At 40.8% G+C, this 19,418-nt stretch overlaps 1 protein-coding gene across 5 annotated transcripts in view; it reads left to right on the top strand.

Moving 5' to 3' along the window:
• The first annotated feature begins 51 nt into the window (after positions 1–51).
• Positions 52–19,418, top strand: part of KLHL2 (kelch like family member 2) — a 65,042-nt gene continuing 45,675 nt past the window's right edge. For 2 of the 5 annotated variants that reach the window (XM_088132625.1, XM_088132611.1), the window contains exon 1: positions 15,674–15,978. In XM_088132625.1, the coding sequence (XP_087988751.1) occupies positions 15,950–15,978 (29 nt within the window). In that variant the 5' untranslated portion in view covers positions 15,674–15,949. Of the gene's footprint in view, positions 197–894; positions 955–15,673; positions 15,979–19,418 lie in introns of those variants that run through there. The other 3 variants (XM_088132643.1, XM_088132616.1, XM_088132631.1) reach the window with 3 other exon arrangements.

The raw sequence follows: 19,418 nt of genomic DNA, 5'->3' as shown, positions 1-19,418 counted from the left end.
CGGGCGCTCTTATTGGAGACACGTTGCGCTCAAAATAACCGCCTCTCTCGAGGGCCCCGCCCCCCACGCGCAGTACCCTATGCTGCCTCGAGGAGAAAGGGGAGAAATAAGGGCTGCCTTCGCTGCTAGTGAGGCTTTTGCTTTGCTGTTGCACCTGCGAGAGCAACTTCTTTTACCTGCTGATTCCACGTTTGAGGTGAGGAAAAATGCCCACAACAGTGGGTGGTTTCTTCCCGTTTCAGGAAGGGGAAGCCCAAAGCGAGGGAGAACCGAAGGATAAATTCGAGAAAGGGGGAAAAACATTTCTGAAAGCATGAAAACTGCTGTGGTGAATCAGGACTAAGAGAACAGGACAGTGAAACGCTGTTGCTGATTATTTGTCCTATATATCTGGATCGGGGGGGGGGGGGGTTAGACCCACTCACGTGCACTGAAGCATGACACAGTCTTAACTTAGACTGCAGTTTTCCTCCTTGTCTCCATCTCATATCTAGCCCACGAGTTAGCTTTAATCAACATTAACTGTACTAGAATAACACTTTTCACCTTATTTTGACACCACTCAACAGCTGAATGCCAGCCTCAAAAGGGGATAAGATGTGCTAATGCTTCACATCCCCAGAATCTGGTGCTTTCCTCAGGTGATGAAAGCACAGTTGGCGGTTGTGACATGGCTTTCAGCATTTGTTCCCCCTTGACCAACCTTACAGGTGTCTGTGACACCCATAACTCTTGAAGTCTAGTGATCCAAGATGAATTTTGGGAATGGTGAGATGCACTGCCCCTTCCCTTCTGATCACTGTTGGTTCTGGACTACAGCCATTTTGTCCTGTCTATTAGTTTCCCATTCAGAGCTGTCACTACATCTCCCTGTTTGTTTGTTTCTATCCACAGGCTTTGAAGATAGATGAGAACAGACTTCCATTATTTCGCCTGGGAAAGAAGAGAGGCTTGGTTAGTGGTGACTTTGGATGCAGAAAAGTTTGCACAGTTCCTTTGCTCTTCTTCCAGGATGTTCTTTTGATCAGTTTAGAACTCTATTCCTGACCTAGCTTAAATCAGGCTCTAGCTTAGAACCCTATCCTTCCTGATCTAGCTTCAAACCCTATTCCATGGAAGAATCCCATCCAAGGATTCACTATGCTTGACCTGAATAGCTTCTAAACTCAGACGAGATCAGCCAGGTACAGCCAGTTGCTGAGGCAGACTTCACTGTGGCTTAAGTTGCTATGCCAACTAGTGTTTAAGATTGCACTCTTTTTTACACTAAGCATTTCTACAATAGTAATGTATTACATCACCTGGCTATTGCTGTGGGTCAGTATCACTAATTGATTCATAAGTTACATTTATATCTGGCCTTACTGATCTCAGCTTCTGATTCTAGAACAAGAAGCCTGCCAGCAGTGACTTAAGGAAACTGCCCTTAATGTTTATTGCAAGAAGTAGAAAAGCCATTAACAGAAGAACTCCAGCAACTGCCAAGTTTAAGATACAAACCCTGTTTATAGTAGAAGTAAGGTTAACTTTTTATACATTTCTCCCACCAGTTCTGTGTATTGGGCTGATAGTCTCATGCTTTGGGACAGATAGTTTCGTGCTTTGGGACAGAAGGAGTGGTTAACTTCTATGCAGTGTTGTTATAATTAATCAGTCTGGTCTCAGGCTGTTTGCTTCTCACCTTGCCAAATCTACTGCCCACAGAGCCCAATGTTCCATTGAAATTAACAGATTAATGTCTGATTTTTCTCATTTTTTTTAAAGAAGTGTCATGTGTCTTTTGATCATCTGTTGTTTATCTAATGTTTATCTGATGTTAAAAATACAATTGAAAGAATATCCTGGCTGCCATAAGCACGCTAAAATCTACTGACCCAGAGATGGTGCTATACAGTGCGCACATAGAAAAAAGATCATTTGTAAGTTATTAAAATATTCAATAATTTGTACCATAAGATAGTAACCTTAGCCTTTTCTTATATTCATATGGAAATTAACCTATTATTCTCAATAGCATTTGCAGTTATTCATTAAGTACAGAATGGAAACTTTGTAGCAATTTTTGTTTACAACCTAGATCCAGGGAATTTTGATCTTTGGGTCTAGATGGGGTTGTACTGCAGTTTGGGGGTCCTCCTGAACTCATGGCTCCTGCTTGAAGAACAGGTGCCAACCATGGTACAGAGAGCTTTACATAAATCCTGTGCCAGTTGCACCCATTCCTGCACTGGGAGGCCCTAGTCACCTTCCATTTGGATTATGGCTATGATCTACATCGGGCTACCATTGAAGACCACTCAGAAGCTACAGCTGGTACAGAATGCAGCAGCATAAATAGTTTATTTATTTATTGTATTAAATTTAGAGGCCACTGACTCCACACAATTCTGGGTAGTTTACATTATTAATAAAAAACAAAATAGAACAATAAAAACACAGAAAAATCCTGAAAAATCGTGAATGTCTGTAAGGATAAACACAATGCCTCCAAAATTACCCAAAAGAAAAACCAGTAGGGGCTCATCCACCTCCCTATCCTCAAGCCTGGGAGCAAAGCCGAGTTTTTAATGACTTTCGGAACACTGTTAGGGTGGGAGCTGTACACATCTCCAGGGGGCTGCCACTCTAGAGGGCAGGTGCTAGAAGAGAGAAGACACGCTTCGTAGGTCCCAATAGATGATATTGTTTAATTGAAAGGACCTGGAACATGCCCATTCTATCTGATCTTACTGGGTAGTTATGGAGTATGTCCATGTAACAGCACTACTTGAGCTGCTGTTGAGTATGCTTCTGGGTGCAACTTAAGCTGACGGTTGTAACCTATGAAATCCTTCATGGCATAGGGCCTTATTATTTCCAAACCCATCTGTCGCCAGTTACGTCTGCCTATCTGATCAAATCTGGCAGGGTGGGTCCAGTCAAGTAAATAGTGTCATCTGGTGGGATCCAGGAGACATTCCTTCTCTGTCACTGAACGTGTCCTTTGGAATGGCATTTAAGATTTGGATGGGCCCAACCCTATTGCCTTTCTAGAAGGCTCTTTAAAGGTGGCTTTTCACCCAGGCATGTGGTCAGAAGGTTTTTTTTTTTTTAATTTATTTATTTAATTTATTTATTTATTTATTTATTTATTTAAAAGATTTATATAGCTGTCCATCTTAAACAACTCTGGGTGGCTTACAACAACATTCAAACCAATAAATAAAACAATAAAACCAGTAAAACAATAAAACAATAAAACAAAAACCCTGAACTTTAATTATCCCCTTGGGATGCTCCACAGCAGGCTCAATTATCTTCCATCCATACTATCTACCTATACAATCCTATCCCAGCGCCTCAGTAAAAAGCCAGGTTTTAATAGCCTTCTGAAAGGTTAGAAGGATGGGGGCCTGTCAAATAGCCTGTGGGAGGGTGTTCCACAAGGTAGGGCAGCCATGGAAAACGCACACTTCTGATGTCCCATTAGATGGCAAGATTTCAGGGAGGGGACCTGGAGTGTGCCCACCCTATCTGATCTAGAGGGATGGGCAGTTATCCTTAGGGAGAGGTGGTCCTGCAAATAACCAGGTCCCATGCCATGTAGGGCTTTAAAGGTGAAAAACAGCACCTTGAATTGCACCCAAAGGAATATTGGGAGCCAGTGCAGCTCGCACAATAAAGCTGTAACATGGGTAAACCTGTGGGCATCCAATACTGTGTCTGTCACTGCATTCTGGACCAGTTGTAACTTCTGAATGGTCTTCAAGGGCAGCCCCATGTAAAGCGCATTGCAATAATCCAACCAGGTGGTGACTAAGGCATGAGCGACCGTGAGCAAGGGCTCCTGGTCCAGGAAAGAGCGCAATTGGTGCACAAGATGGATCTGTGCAAAGGTCCCGGTAGCAATGGCTGCCACCTGCTCATCAAGCAGGAACCATGAGTCCAGGAGGACCCCCAAAGCGTGCACCAGCTCAGTTCAGGGGAGTGCAACCCTGTCCAGAGTCAATAACAAGTCACCAGCCCCTGGGGGGCCAAAAACCCGGAACCACTCTGTCTTGCCAGGGTTAAGCCAAAGTCATTTCATCCTTTTCCAGGCACTTGGACAACACTGCAACAGGATCACCTACCTGGCAGGGGTAGAGATGCATAGCTGGGTATCATCAGTGTACTGATGATAGCGTACCCCATACTGTCACATGACCTCTCCCAGCCGTTTCCTGTAGATGTTAGAGGAGAGGGGAGAGGCCCAAGCCCTGAGGCACCCCACGCTATGACTCCCTTGATTGTTTTGGTGGTGGTTTTGCATTGGTTGAAGTTGTCTCAGATGTGTCATGTTTTATTCTTTTTAATGTGCTTTTTTCATGATTTGTGATTTTTTTTAATCATCCAGTGGTTATATAAATTGCATGCATGTTGTTGGATGGTTATATAAATATATGCTTGGTATAGTATAATTGTGTGGTTAGGAATTTTTGTTTGGAATACTTGGATTCCATTTTATGCTTCCTGTTTTGTTTTTGTTTTTATGCAGTGAATGAATGAATGAATAAATAAATATGCATTCCATCTTGCTTTGATTGTAACAATGGTCCTATAGGGTACAGATCAGTATTACACACAATTAGAATGATTATAGGGTTCTTATAAGTAAATATGCACAGGGTTAAGAGAAAAGGAATAAAACTAATAGTTCTTGATAGGCATATCCTCCATTAATTTCTTCAGTCTCTTTTAAAGCCCTGGAAGCTAGTGACACTCAATATGTTATGTAGTAATGAACTCCATAAATAAATTATGTACTGTGTGAAGTAGTTCTCCGTTTTGTCTGTCCTAAATTTCCTAATCAGTTCTGTTGTATGGCTCTTGTTCCAAGTATTTTCAGAAAAGGAGAAAATTTTCATGTCCACTTTTTCTAAGCCATGCACATACCTCAATCTTATCCTTTTTTTTCCTTTGAAGCTAAAGTCCCCAAATGTTCTAGCCTTTTCTCATAATGGTGTTCCAGTCCCCCTGATAATTTTGATTGCCCTTTTCTGTGCTTCCTTTAGCCCATTTATATCTATAGCATTCCAGATGCTATAGATTTTACAAGGCATGACTGTAGATTTTACAAGGGCATGGCAATGTTGTGGCAAATTTCTTTTCAGTTTCTTTCCTAATAATCCCTAGCATGAAATTTGCCTTCTTCACACTGAACTATCCCAAGATCTTTTTCAGGCAACTGAAACATCCACATCCACCCATCCATCCATCTATCTATCTATGAATGAAGTTGGATTTTTTTGTCTCAATATCTGTCACTTTCATCTTACTTAAACTGAACCACGTTTGCCTTTTGTTTTACCATTTACCCGTTTAGAGAAATGCTTCTGGAGCTGTTAGGTTAATTTTAATTTAATTTATTCAATTTAGGCATTACCCAACTTCAAACAACTCTTCACAATCACTGTGATTTTCACCACCCTGAATATTTGTCTCACTTGCAGTCTTGGCCTTCTCTCTGCTTACTCCAAGTCAAAATGTTGGAGATTTCAATTTAGCAGGAGCATTTGTTACATGTGCTGGTGAGCTTATGCAGAGTGCTAAAAATATCAAATAATTAAGTAACAGAGGGTCCCATTGAAAGAAAAATGTTCATAATATAGTTGTCTTGGATGCGTGGTATGGACTTAGTCCACCTGTCAATGCTCATAGATGTTCATGATTGTGAAGATCCTTCCCTTATCTTTCCTTTGTCATTTGCCCTAGTGGTCAAAGTAGGCTCATAATTGCCTACTTATGTAATTTCCAGCACAAGATCATTTAATTAACGTTAAAAAACACCACTTCCAATACACTTTCTAGAGAGATTTCTTTCTTACTTTCCTCCATTGAGAAAACTGTCCATTTATTCCTAGTTTTTCCTTTCTGTTTTGTAAATCAGCTATCCATAAAAAGCAAGGTTCTCTTATCCCATGATCACTAAGTTTACTCAAGAGCCTTTAATGAGAAATTTTATCAAAGGCATTTTGAAAATTCAAGTATACAATCTTGCCAAAGTCACCTCTATTCACATGCCTGCTGGCACTCTAAAAAAAAATCTAGAAAATTAATGAAGCAGGATTTACCTTTATTTCAGCTTGTTCCTCAATGTGCTTAAGCTTATTTTTCTTAGTAATAAGTAGTAATCAATTTGTACCTATTTGCCCGGAACAGACATTACAGTGATTGGCCTATAATTTCCTGGATCTCTCTCAGGCCCAGTTTAAAAATTAGGAATCATGTTGGCTACGTTCTAGTCCTCTGGCATTGAGCCTGTATTGAGGGACAAGTTAAATATTCTTGCTGGGAGGTCAGCAATTTATTATATCCCTTAATGTACACTGTGTTCTTTTTTCTTTGCATTCCTTACACTTTTTCTGCCATGGACTTCTACATTTGAGGTCCATGGCAGAACTACTACATTTTGTACTACGTTTTATTTTCCTCACAAGGACAGGTTTTCCATTTCCTAAAGGAAGCCTTCTTTAACTTTTTTGGTTTACTGGATACTTACTAGATACTCATGCTGGCCATTTCTGGTTGACCTTTTCTGCTATTATAAAATACAGTCCAGATGAGTCTGAATTTCTGAGCTTTTATATAACCTCTAGGCATTATGAAAATTTTGGCTCTTGACACTTCGTTTCAAGCTATTTTTTACCAGTCCCCTCATTTCTGATATGTTTTCCCTTTTGTAGTCAAATGTGACTATGTTGGACCCTGCTAACAATTTCCTAGTAGCATGTACAGTATGTTAAATGTAATAGCAGTATTGCAATCACTGGTTTCTGTCAGTCCCAAACATTTACATTTCACACCAGCTCACAGGCACCATTAAGATTAAATCCAATATTGCTTCCTCTCTGACCAGGTACAAGGACAATTGTTCTAAGACACAGTGATTGAGGGTATTTTGAAGTGCAGTTTCTTTCTTGTGGCCTGTTGGTACCCAGTTGGTGTGAGAATCATTGAAGCCCTCCATTATTACAGCTGCTTCTTTGCATGGCTCCCTGATATCATTCACCAAGATCACCCTCAATATTTCAATCAGGTGAGCAATAGCATATCCCTGGATATAATTTATATATCTGGCTGGATATTCTTACACAAAATTGTAAGAGGAATTCAGTCTTCCAATGTTTTTTAATACATTATATTTTATACCTTCTTTGATATTAAGAGCACCACCTTTCTCAGCGTGCCCTTCTGTAAAGTGTGTTGCCACAATTCCAATTTCAACCCTATCACTGACAGTATTTTTTGAAACATCTACACCTTTCTGAACCAGAGGCTGGTTCTCCAGAGACCAGTTAAAAATTGAAATCATTTTATTTAAGCCAGTTTTTGTTCTTGTTCAGTCATTCAATCACTTCTGATTCTTTGTCACCTGATGGACATAATTTCATCAGGAAGATCTCTCAATAACTGCTTCTTTCAGTTCTTGTAAGCTGATGCTTATCAAAAATAGTAAATAGCCGTCTTGTCTTCAGCACACTCTTTTTCAGTTGCCTTCCATTTTTCCAAGCATCGGAGTCTGCTCCAATAACTCTTGCATTTGGATTATATGTCCAAAACATTTAAGCTTTAACTTCATTTTTAGTGCTTTCCATGAACAATCGGTGTTACTTCATCTAATATTGAATGATTAGATCTTCTTGTAGTCCATGATATTCTCCACAATTTTTTCCAGTACCACCATTCAGAAATAGTAATTTTTCTTTATTCAGCCTTTCTGATTATTCTAGTGTCCCTTCATAGCCATATGCTACAACTGGGCAAACCATGGCCTTTATAATATATATAGCTTTATAAGTCACTGTGATGTCTCTGCTCTTGAATATTTTGTCTAGATCTGCCATAGACTTTCTCCCAAGTATCAGAAATTTCCTCTTTCATGGCTACCGTAGCAAAATATAAAAAGGTGGCAAAAGCCCCAGAAAGTTAGAATCTCAGCATAGACTCAAAATCCCAGGAGGATTCCTGGATGCTGAAGGGACATGGATTGGCATATCTTTCTTTGTTAACTCTTTTAATATTTATTCAATATAATCCTTTTTGTCATTTCATTCTGGTCTGAACCTATTGCCTTCAAAATCCTAAAGAACCTATTGGTTCCTGACTAGCACTGGGGTACCAACATATTAGCTTTACATAAAGTTTCCCTTAATTTGAAGCTTTTGCCCTTCCAAATAAAGTATTATTCTCAATGTCTTTGCACTGCTTATTCAGATATACTGTAACTCCTTGTCTTTTCTTGTTCTTCTTTGGAACTCAGTGCTTAGTTGAGCAAATTTTCCTGTTGCCTTTTGCTTTCTACTTTTCTTCAGCTATTTTTGTGTAAGCAGACAGCTATTCTACCTTCTGTTGTTGAATTTTGGGATATTTTTGTTTGCTGCATCTCTAATGGTGTTACATATTTCAGTTTAGAGTTTTTTAGGCACCTTATTTATCAAACTATCCATGTAATCTATTCTTTATCTCTATTGCATAATCATACTGAATATTGATGAGGTCATTTCTTGCTAGTCTGATTTTATTCATTTTCTTTAGTAATAATTTTAAAAGTAGTAGTTAAGGATCTTATTTTTGGCAATTTAATAGAGCTTCTCCATCATTGCTGCAGAAAATATATTCAGTTTGATTTCACTCTTGTCCATCTGTTGATGTCCATGTTTAGAGTTGCCTTTTATATTATTGGAAGAAGATATTTGCTATTAACATTTAATTTTTCTTTGCAGAACCCTTTTAATCTTTTCACTGATTCATTTCATACACCAAGAACTTTTCACATTATTCCAAATGCTATTTTACTTTCACTTTTAGCATTCCTGTCTCCTATAATTAGTATGATGTCTTTTTTTATGTTTTGTCAGTGTCATAAAGTTGCTAGTCAAGCTCCAGATTCTTGGAAGCTGGGTATATATACTTTGTCCCTCATTTATCAATGAATATGTTCCTGCTGGATCCCCCTATTGCCTTTGATCTTGTTTCTTCCTGAATCTTGGTTTAACGGGAAATAGCTAATCACTTATTTGATACCACAAAAATGCCCATCTATTCTTGTTCTGCAACATCCATTTCATTTGCAGGATCAGAATATATCACATCTGTGGTTGGAGCATAGACTTGAAACATTGTAATTGTTTAGCTTGTCTTAGACTCGACTGAGATCATTCTATCATTTTTTTGGTTTATATCTGAGCATTAATTTTGATACAGTTCTGTTACTGATAGCAACTTCATTTCTTTTATGATTTTCATATCCACAATAAAAGATCTAATACATCTCTGATGTGAAGTGATCCCTTCCAGTCCATTTCAGTTCCCTGATTCCTAGAATATCATTGTTCAGTTTTGACATTTCCGCTCTGAGAACCAAGCTTGCTGTGATTCATATTCTCATATTCCACATAGCAATTGTATACAGACCTTTCTTTTTGCCTCTGGGCACATCAACAGCTGGATGTCCTTTCAACTTTAATCTAATTGTATAATAAGCATCAATGCTACTTGTATTTGGTCTCTGCTGTTCCCAGTCCCTCACAGGATATCTTCCCACCTGGGAGGCTCATCTTCCAGTATCATGTTGACATTATTTTGGTCGTGAATATTCATTTGGGTTTTTGGCAGAATACTGAAATGGGTTGCCATTTCCTTCTCCAGTGGATTATATATTTCATCTGATCCCTCATGTATGAGCTGATCCTCATGAGTGACCTTTTGGGATACCTTCAATGGTGTAGCTCATAGTTTCATTGAAATGCACAAGTTCATTCACCACTACAAGGTAACAATTCATGAAAGACAAGCCATAATGCCCTTAGCCATAAACCAGTATTTATAAACCTTAATAGGTAGGTTCACATTAAGCCCAAACCAGTCAAACTATATAATGGCTTAGCACAATGCCTTGAAATCAGTTGGCAGTTTGCTGTCTTTTCAAGGCCGGTACTACAACACTCCCCTTCATGGATCACTGCCTTGTCATGGCGAAGGGGCTTGCGTAACTCAGTGAAGCCATGAGCTATACCGTGCAGGGCCACCCAAGACGGACAGGTCATGACAGAGAGTTCTGACAAAATGTGGTCCACTGGAGAAGGAAATGGCAACCCACTCCAGTATCCTTGCCAAGAAAACCCCATGGACAATGTTAAAAGGCTAAAAGATATGACGCCGGAAGATGAGCCCCTCAGGTCGGAAGGTGTCCAATATGCTACTGGGGAAGAGCGGAGGGCAATTCCAAGTAGCTCCAGAAAGAGTGAAGCGGCTGGGCCAAAGCCGAAAGGACGTTCAGCTGTGGATGTATCTGGAAGCGAAAAGAAGGTCCGATGCTGTAAAGAACAATATTGTATAGGTACCTGGAATGTAAGATCTATGAACCAAGGCAAGCTGGATGTGGTCAAACATGAGATGACAAGATTGAACATCGACATCTTGGGAATCAGCGAACTGAAGTGGATGGGAATGGGTGAATTTAATTCGGGTGACCATTATATCTACTACTGTGGGCAAGAAACCCTTAGAAGAAATGGAGTTGCACTCATAGTCAATAAGAGAGTGGGAAAGGCAGTAATGGGGTACAACCTCAAAAACGACAGAATGATCTCAGTGCATATCCAAGGCAAACCATTCAATATCACAGTCATCCAAGTCTATGCCCCAACCACTGATGCTGAAGAAGCTGAAGTTGACCGCTTCTATGAAGATCTACAACACCTTCTAGAACTAGCACCAAAATAAGATGTCCTTTTCATCATAGGGGATTGGAATGCTAAAGTAGGAAGTGAAGGAGTAATCGGAATAACAGGCAAGTTTGGCCTTGGAGCACAAAATGAAGCAGGGCAAAGGCTAATAGAGTTCTGTCAAGAGAACAAGCTAGTCATAGCAAACACTCTTTTCCAACAACACAAGAGACGACTCTACACATGGACATCACCAGATGGTCAATACCGAAACCAGATTGATTATATACTTTGCAGCCAAAGATGGAGAAGCTCTATACAGACAGCAAAAACAAGACCAGGAGCTGACTGTGGCTCAGATCATGAGCTTCTTACTGCAAAATTTAAGCTTAAATTGAAGAATGTAGGGAAAACCACTAGACCACTCAGGTATGACTTAGATCATATTCCTTGTGAGTACACAGTGAAGGTGATGAATAGATTTAGAGGATTAGATTTGGTAGACAGAGTGCCTGAAGAACTATGGACGGAGGTCTGTAACATTGTACAGGAGGCAGCAACTAAAACCATCCCAAAGAAAAAGAAATGCAAGAAAGCAAAATGGCTGTCTGATGAGGCTTTACAAATAGCTGTGGAAAGAAGGAATGCGAAAAGCAAGGGTGAAAGGGAAAGATATAAGCAACTGAATGCAGATTTCCAGAGAATAGCAAGGAGAGATAAGAAGGCCTTCTTAAATGAACACTGCAAAGAAATCGAGGAAAACAATAGAATGGGGAAGACTAGAGATCTCTACAAGAAAATTGGAGATATGAAAGGAACGTTTAGTGCAAAGATGGGCATGATAAAGGACAAAAAAGGCAGGGACCTAACAGAAGCAGAAGAGATTAAGAAGAGGTGGCAAGAATACACAGAAGAACTATACAAGAAAGATCTTAATGTCCCTGATGTCCACGCTGGTGTGATCACTGACCTTGAGCCAGACATCCTAGAGAGTGAAGTCAAGTGGGCCTTAGGAAGCATTGCTAACAACAAAGCTAGTGGAGATGACAGTATTTTAAAATACTAAAAGATGATGGTGTTAAAGTGCTGCACTCAATATGCCAGCAAGTTTGGAAAACGCAACAGTGGCCACGGGATTGGAAAAGGTCAGTTTATGTTCCAATTCCAAAGAAGGGCAATGCCAAAGAATGCTCAAACTATCGCACAATTGCACTCATTTCACATGCTAGCAAGGTTATGCTCAAAATCCTACAAGCTAGGCTTCAGCAATACATGAACCAAGAACTACCGGATGTACAAGCTGGGTTTCGAAGAGGCAGAGGAACTAGAGATCAAATCCCCAACATTCGCTGTATCATGGAGAAAGCACGAGAGTTCCAGAAAAATATCTACTTCTGCTTCATTGACTATGCAAAAGCCTTTGATTGTGTGGATCACAACAAACTGTGGCAAATTCTTAAAGAGATGGGAGTACCAGACCACCTTACCTGTCTCCTGAGAAATCTGTATGCGGGCCAAGAAGCAACAGTCAGAACTGGTCATGGAACAACCGATTGGTTCAAAATAGGGAAAGGTGTATGACAAGGCTGTATACTGTCACCCTGCTTATTTAACCTATATGCAGAGTACATCATGAGAAATGCCAGGCTGGAAGAATCACAAGCCGGAATTAAGATTGCAGGGAGAATCATCAACAACCTCAGATATGCGGACGATACCACCCTAATGGCAGAAAGTGAAGAACTAAAGAGCCTCTTGATGAGGGTGAAAGAGGAGAGTGCAAAAGCTGGCTTGAAACTCTACATTAAAAAAACTAAGATCATGGCATCTGGACCCATCAATTCCTGGCAAATAGAAGGGGTAGAAATGGAAGCAGTAACAGACTTCATTTATTTGGGCTCCAAGATCACCGCAGACGGAGACTGCAGCCATGAAATTAAAAGACGCTTGCTCCTTGGGAGGAAAGCTATGGCAAGCCTAGATAGCATATTAAAAAGCAGAGACGTCACCTTGCCGACAAAGATCCGCATAGTCAAAGCTATGGTTTTTCCAGTAGTAATGTATGGCTGTGAGAGCTGGACCATAAAAAAGGCCGAGCGCCGAAGAATTGATGCCTTTGAACTGTGGTGCTGGAGAAGACTCTTGAGAGTCCCCTGGACTGCTAGGAGGTCAAACCAGTCAATCTTAAAGGAAATCAACCCTGATTGCTCATTGGAAGGATCGATAATGAAGCTCAAGCTCAGATATTTTGGTCACCTAATGCGAAGAGAGATCTCTTTGGAGAAGACCCTGATGCTGGGAAAGATTGAAGGCAAAAGGAGAAGAGGACGGCAGAGGATGAGATGGTTAGATAGCATCACTGAAGCAATGAGCATGAAACTGAGCAAACTCAGGGAGGCAGTGAAGGACAGGAAGGCCTGGCGCAATATGGTTCATGGGGTCACGAAGAGTCGGACACGACTTAACGACTAAACAACAACTACAACACTGAAAATTAAATAATGATTCTATCAGCTCCATGTTATTCCAACAATGTAACCAATTGCTGCTTTTACTATAAATGTTAATAGGATAGGATGATGATAATAATTTATTAAATTTATATAGTGCCTGACCTGCAGTGACCTGAGTGGTTTACAAATTTTTAAAAATAGTTAAAAACAAGAAAACCACATAAAAGGAACCAAGAACGCGGTGGCGCAGCGGCTTAATGACGCTGAAAGTTGCCGGCCAGAAATGGTCGACGCTTCAGCGGTTCGAGTCCAGCCTTCGCGTTAGTAGGGTGAGCTCCTGTTTCCTCCCCAGTTCCTGTAAACCCAACAGTTCGAAAACTCATGTGAGTAGATAAATGGGTACTCTCACTCCGGTGGGAGGAAAAATGCTGGCAGCGCCTTGCAAAAAAGGAGTCGGGAGCAGTTGCCGGTAAGCGCGAAAAACCGCGCGAAGTAACGGAAACCCCGCCTCCTGCGCTCGCCAGCTGGGCTCTGTCCAAGCAGTCACTGCAGAGTCGGTAACGACTGAGCGCAGATTAAAAAAAAAAAAATGCCAGAGATAAGAAACCCAGATGGGAAAAAAGAAGAAAAGGGAGCTTCAATCACACTCATCAAAGGGCTAGATAAAGAGCCAGGTCCTCAGGGCCCTTTGAAACACCAGTAGGATGGGGGCTGTTTGAATCTCAGAGGGAACCTCATTCCAGAGCGTAGGCATTGCTACAGGTGCATTTCCAGGGTCCCAATAGATGGCGTTATTTAATTGAAGGAGCCCGGAGCATGCCAACCCTGCCAGACTGGATTGGCTGGGCAGATACTATGGGAGATAGGCGATCCCTCAAGTAACCAGGCCCTATGCCAGTGACCAGCACCTTGAATCTTTTTGCCTTTGGGCACATCAACAGCTGGATGTCCTTTCAGCTTTAATCCAGTCATATGCATCAGTTCTACTTGTATTTCCCTTCTGCTCTATTGGAATAGGAAAAAAAAAAAAAAGATCAAAACATCCCAGGTAAATTGTATAACAAGTATTCCTAGATCATTGTTGTTCAAAAACAAACTTTGGGAGACAGTTTATGAAATAGTCAAAGTACAAGAAATGTGGAAATGAAGGAAAGGCAATCTTGTATTTTATTTTTAGATTGTATTTTATCTCACCTTTAATATTTTTATAAATAACTCAAGGTGGCGAACATACCTAAGACTCCTTCCTCTTCCTATTTTCCCCACAACAACAACCCTGTGAGGTGAGCTGGGCTGAGAGAGAGTAACTGGCCCAAAGTCAGCCAGTTGGCTTTCATGCCTAAGGTGGGGCTAGAACTCACAGTCTCCTGCTTTTTAGCCTGGTGCCTTAACCACTAGGCCAAACTGGCTCTATTTTGAATAATTTCCAAATAATTTAACCTTATTATTTGGTTACTCTTCATGGGTTCAGTCCTGAATTAGACATTCAAGTCCAGCTTCTGGTTGAACTATGTACAATGCTTCCTATGACAGCTGCCTTTAAAAACAATTTGAACCTTTGGTTGATCTCAATGGAACATAGAACCCACAGATCAACAAACAACCTGCTGAAAAGTTTAGCTGACACTGGAATACTTGTCCACAGGTCCACAAGTACAGCATTGCTTATATAACAATGATCTGAATGGAAGACTCGCCAGAAGGAAACTTTTTCTCTGACCTCATTACAAAGATTTTGTAAAGTATGCAGAACAAAACTTTTATGCCTGTAACATCTTGGAACAAAGTGTTTTGAACTGATAAAGCAAAAAAAAATATACTTAAACAAAAATTCATTTACAACCACTCAAGATACCTATGAAGAAAAAGGGTGAAGAGGAACCTTTTGCCAACTGCTAAGCACAGTGACTTGGTACCATTTAGAGATTGTGTCTGTTCACTTAGGGATTCACAGAAACATACATTTTGACTAGGAGTGCCTACACTTTTGCATATAGGCATTAGATCACAAATGGCTGAAGTGTAAATTCAGATAAGTTTATAATCAACCCTGTGAGGCAGGTTTGGCTGAGAGAGCAAATGGTCCAAACTCACCCAGTGAGCTTTCATGTTTGAGGGTGAACTTGAACCTGGGTTTCTCAGATGCCATTCCAACATTTAAACTGCTTCACCACCTTGGCTGCCCTACGTTTTAGGGAACACCATCCCTGATCATTGGGAGTGCTAGAAGTTGTTTAAAATGTATGCAGGGACCTGGTATGAAGAAAGCTATGAATGCTATGGGGGAAAGACAGACGAGGACACATCCTTCAACTAAATATTTTCAAACCGGCAGAGAACCATCCTTAGCAGCAGGGTTTCTGTGTTTCCCCTCCTCTGTTCTCCCTATATCCACCCCAACACCAGCTGCTTCTATTGCAAACCTTGTTCTCACGCGCCCATTAAGGCACGCAGAGGAGGAGGGGGAAGACGTAGGAGTTCGTCCTACTCCCCCCAGTTACGTGTTGACGTCACTCCGATGAGAATAAATCGGGTTAAGCCTGTCCAGACCCCGGAAGTAGCGGGTTGGAGGAGACTGTGGAGTGAGTAGGTGCTAACATTTGGCTCCGCTTGAGCGGAGGAAGGAAACTATAGTAGGTCGCGCTGGGGCTGCGCTCGCCGGAGAGGCTAGGCTGGTCTAGTCCAGGAAAGCCTTGCCGCTCCCTGGGCGTTCTGCCGGGAGAGTCCCAGCGTTCGCGGCTGGAATGGTGCTGGCCCCGGCGTTCGGTGCTTGCGTTCTTCGGAGGGAGCAGCCCGAGCGGAGGAGCCGCGATGGAAATGCTGCTGTTGCAACCGTTGGGGTGAGTCTCGGGGCCCGGCTTTTCCCGGTTTGATCTCTTCCAGATGTGTTGGATTCAAATCCCATTGCCCCCAGGCTGGCTGAGGGTGATGGAAGTAGGAGTCCAGAGCACCTCGAGGATTCCCGATTGAAGAGGACTGTTATGTAAGTGAAGGGCAGACCGGGCAGGGTTTCTCCTAATGTAAGGTTTCTGGAGAGGATTGCTCCTTTTCTCGTTGCAGTATTTCATTACCTTCCATCAGGCCTTGGCCCTATCACCGGTCTGGAATATCGAATTTGCTTCTGGAACCTATGGCCCAGTGATCCCATGGTATTCTGAGCATGTACAGAGGGCATTTCATATTTTATAGTAACTATGGTAAAACAACAGCTCATTTCTGGGCTAATTTGGCCACGTTTTTGCCTGTTTCCATCTTTAGGACCTCTCTGTGGGTAGCTTGAAGTTAGAAAACCACAGAATGAGCAGCCAGAGATGCTGCTCTTGCCATTCATATACTGTATTCCAAAACAGGGCCTTGAAATTCCAAACAGCTTCTGAGTGAATTGTGGCTTAGTTGAAAATTTGGGTTGCTTTAACCAAAGTTGCCAGCGTATTCTAGGTAAGAGGGAGCAGCTTTTAGGCAGGCTGCCTTTACTTTGGTTATCCTTGTGCTAAGCAATCTGTATGTACCTGAGGGTCAACTGGGACCTTCTGACAGGAGAACAACCACAGAAGAATGCCAGTTAATCCTTGATCACTGCTTTTCTTTGCATGGTGATAAATTACTTTCTCATTCTGGTTACAATTTGAATAACTAATAATGACAGTTGAATACTAGCAGTGTGTACTTACAAATTGAGGTCTGAAATGCAGTTTTTACTCTATCATCTGAAATATCTGCCATTCTTGGTTTTGCCATTAAAATGATCATACTGTGGATGAATAAGCCAAAAGAACCTGATATGTTTCCATCATCCTGAATAGAAGAATGAAGGTAAATTATAAGGTACTGTTTCTGCATTGGAAGTTTTCAGTTTTAAAAAGTTCTAGGAAAAGTGGAGATTCATGACTAAAGGACTCTTTGCCCACATGCAATGTCATTTCTAGCTTAGCTTTTTCAAAAAAAGCTCTTTACCTGGGGCCTCTGCCAACAGACATTGAATGCAAGTGGCAAGGGAAAGAGCTTTTCCATGGTGGCACCTTAACTTTGATATTCTCTCACATGTTGTTTAAGATTTAGGCACCTGACCTAAGTTTGCCTTATTTGCCCAGGCTTTTAATGATGCAGTGAACTTGAAGCTGCTTTTAAATGTTTTGTTATTGTACGTTGCTCTTATTTGTGTCTAAAATGACACACCATCAATGTATTAATGTTACTTTGTTGTAGACTACTTTAAAAATAAACAAATTTAGAGCGTATAGACCTTTCACTGTGCTCTTCCAAATTTGTCTTTCAATTGCATGTAACTGTTCTGCATCTGGGCAGCTAACTATATAATTTACGTGATAGATAAATTGAGCATTATAAAAGAGCCATGATTTACTAGATTTCCTTGCTACATGGACTCCTTTCCAAAAACTTTTTTTTTCTTCAGTCCTAATCACATTTTGAGGTTATGTGTTATTTTCCATAGGCTTCAGGTCTGACATGAATTTTTGTAAAGAAAGTTTAAGAAAACCTCCCCCGACTCAGTTCCCTTCAAATGGATTAGATTGTAACCCCAATAAGATGCGGACTGTGTGACCAGTGACTATAGAATGAAGGGTATTGTAGTGGCATTCAGTTGGGAAAAAGTGGGAATTGTTCTGGTAATTTCAGTGCCATGGGAGAAAAAGGATGCAGAAACTGAAGCTCCTTTCTCATTTGAAAGGAATGAAGAATTAAGCTGGCATTAATGAACTGTCATCTGAAATTGTTAAATTACAGTATGTTAGTAAGAAAAAGAAAGGTGTTTTGTGATCTTCAGTTTTTTAAAAAGTTGCTTTAAGACTCTCCCCAAGTTTGGTTCCCAGTTCCTAGGAAAGCAGAAAGTGTTAGAAAAATTATATTTGAAATTAAATGTTAAACTGGAATAAAACAGTCCCATTGTTTGTTAGTTGGGTAATGTCTACTAATGTGAGAGGCAGTGTTATATATGATAATGTCAGTGTTTTATGTATAAGTATACTCAAGATATTGTGTGGAGAATGTTAGAAGAATGGAAGAACTTTTCTGGATTAGAGCCTTGGACAGTCTAGTGCAGTATCTCTCTCCGTGTTTCCAAAACTGGAGGAACAGCAACAGGGAATCCCATAGCTAATTGTATGTCTGCATTTAAAGCTCTTACACATTTCTCATGTCCACAAGCTAAGTGTGTAGTTGCTGTCTTTTAGTCTAGTATACTTTTTTTTTTTTGGTAGGAAATTGCTTCTTCTGAGCATCATGGTGAGGATCAGCAGGATAAAATGCTGGCTATTTTAAAAACAACCATCCGTAAGTGTTAAATTGTTTATCAGGCTAGAATAGTGGATGTGTAGGGAAGTGGTTGCCAATTATGCACTACTTTTCATTTTTATTAAAAAAAATCATGGAACTGTTTTGAGAAGACTAATAGATGGGAAAACTATTTTATTTTAATAGAATACAGAATTATTGTTTACTTGGTGAGGGCTTTTGTCTTATGAAATTATCTTTTGTGAATGCATACAGTGAAAGCAACAGTTGGATAACTAGATCTCCCTGGGCAAGTATTAATTTCTAGTGACTGTAGACCGTGCATGGATAAATTATGGGGCCAGGGGTCAAATAACCTTTTTGGAGAAATCAAGGTGCAGTGAAAGAATCAATGAGGCAAAGTTGATGTCCTTTTTCTTTTTCCAGACAAATGTTCAGGATTTTGTTTTACTTTTTTAAATGTGTTAAGCCTATTTTAGGCAACCCAGGTATATCTATTGTCTTGACTCAACTTGAAAAAGCTAAATAGAGTCAGACTTAGTCCTTAGATAAAAGGCATTATGAAATCCTGGTGTTATGGATGGGACTAGGCAGAAAAAAAAAACAAATCCTGGAACAAGGCAGTGGCAAACACCTTCAGAATGTTGCAACAGAAAAAGATGTGTGGTGATCAGAGTTGAGCCTGACTTCAGAGGATCTTTACAGATAGTCTTCAACGTGCGACCATTCAAAGTTACGACAGTGTTGAATGAATGGTGGTTATAACTGGTCCTTAGAGTTATGGCCATCTCAGCACCCCTGTGGTCATGTGATCGTGATCTGGGCCCTTGGCAATCTGTTCACACTTATGACCAGTTGCCAAGCACCCCACGGTCATGTGATTGCCATTTGCAACCTTCCTTCCTTCCCCAGAAAGTCAGTGGGGAAGCCGGCAGGGAAGATCACATGTTGCTGGGGTAAGTCTCCCCCACCCACACATCCTCCCCATCCCCTCTGCACTTGCGCCATGCTGGCCACTTGCATATCC

The sequence above is a fragment of the Python bivittatus genome, unplaced genomic scaffold, assembly GCF_059951505.1.
Source record: "Python bivittatus isolate LINGU-HERP-01145 unplaced genomic scaffold, Pbiv_v1 ctg000070_np1212, whole genome shotgun sequence".
In the NCBI taxonomy this organism is placed as follows: Eukaryota; Metazoa; Chordata; class Lepidosauria; order Squamata; family Pythonidae; genus Python; species Python bivittatus.
Note: the sequence above shows the minus strand (reverse complement) of the source record. Positions and strands in the feature narration are given on the sequence as shown.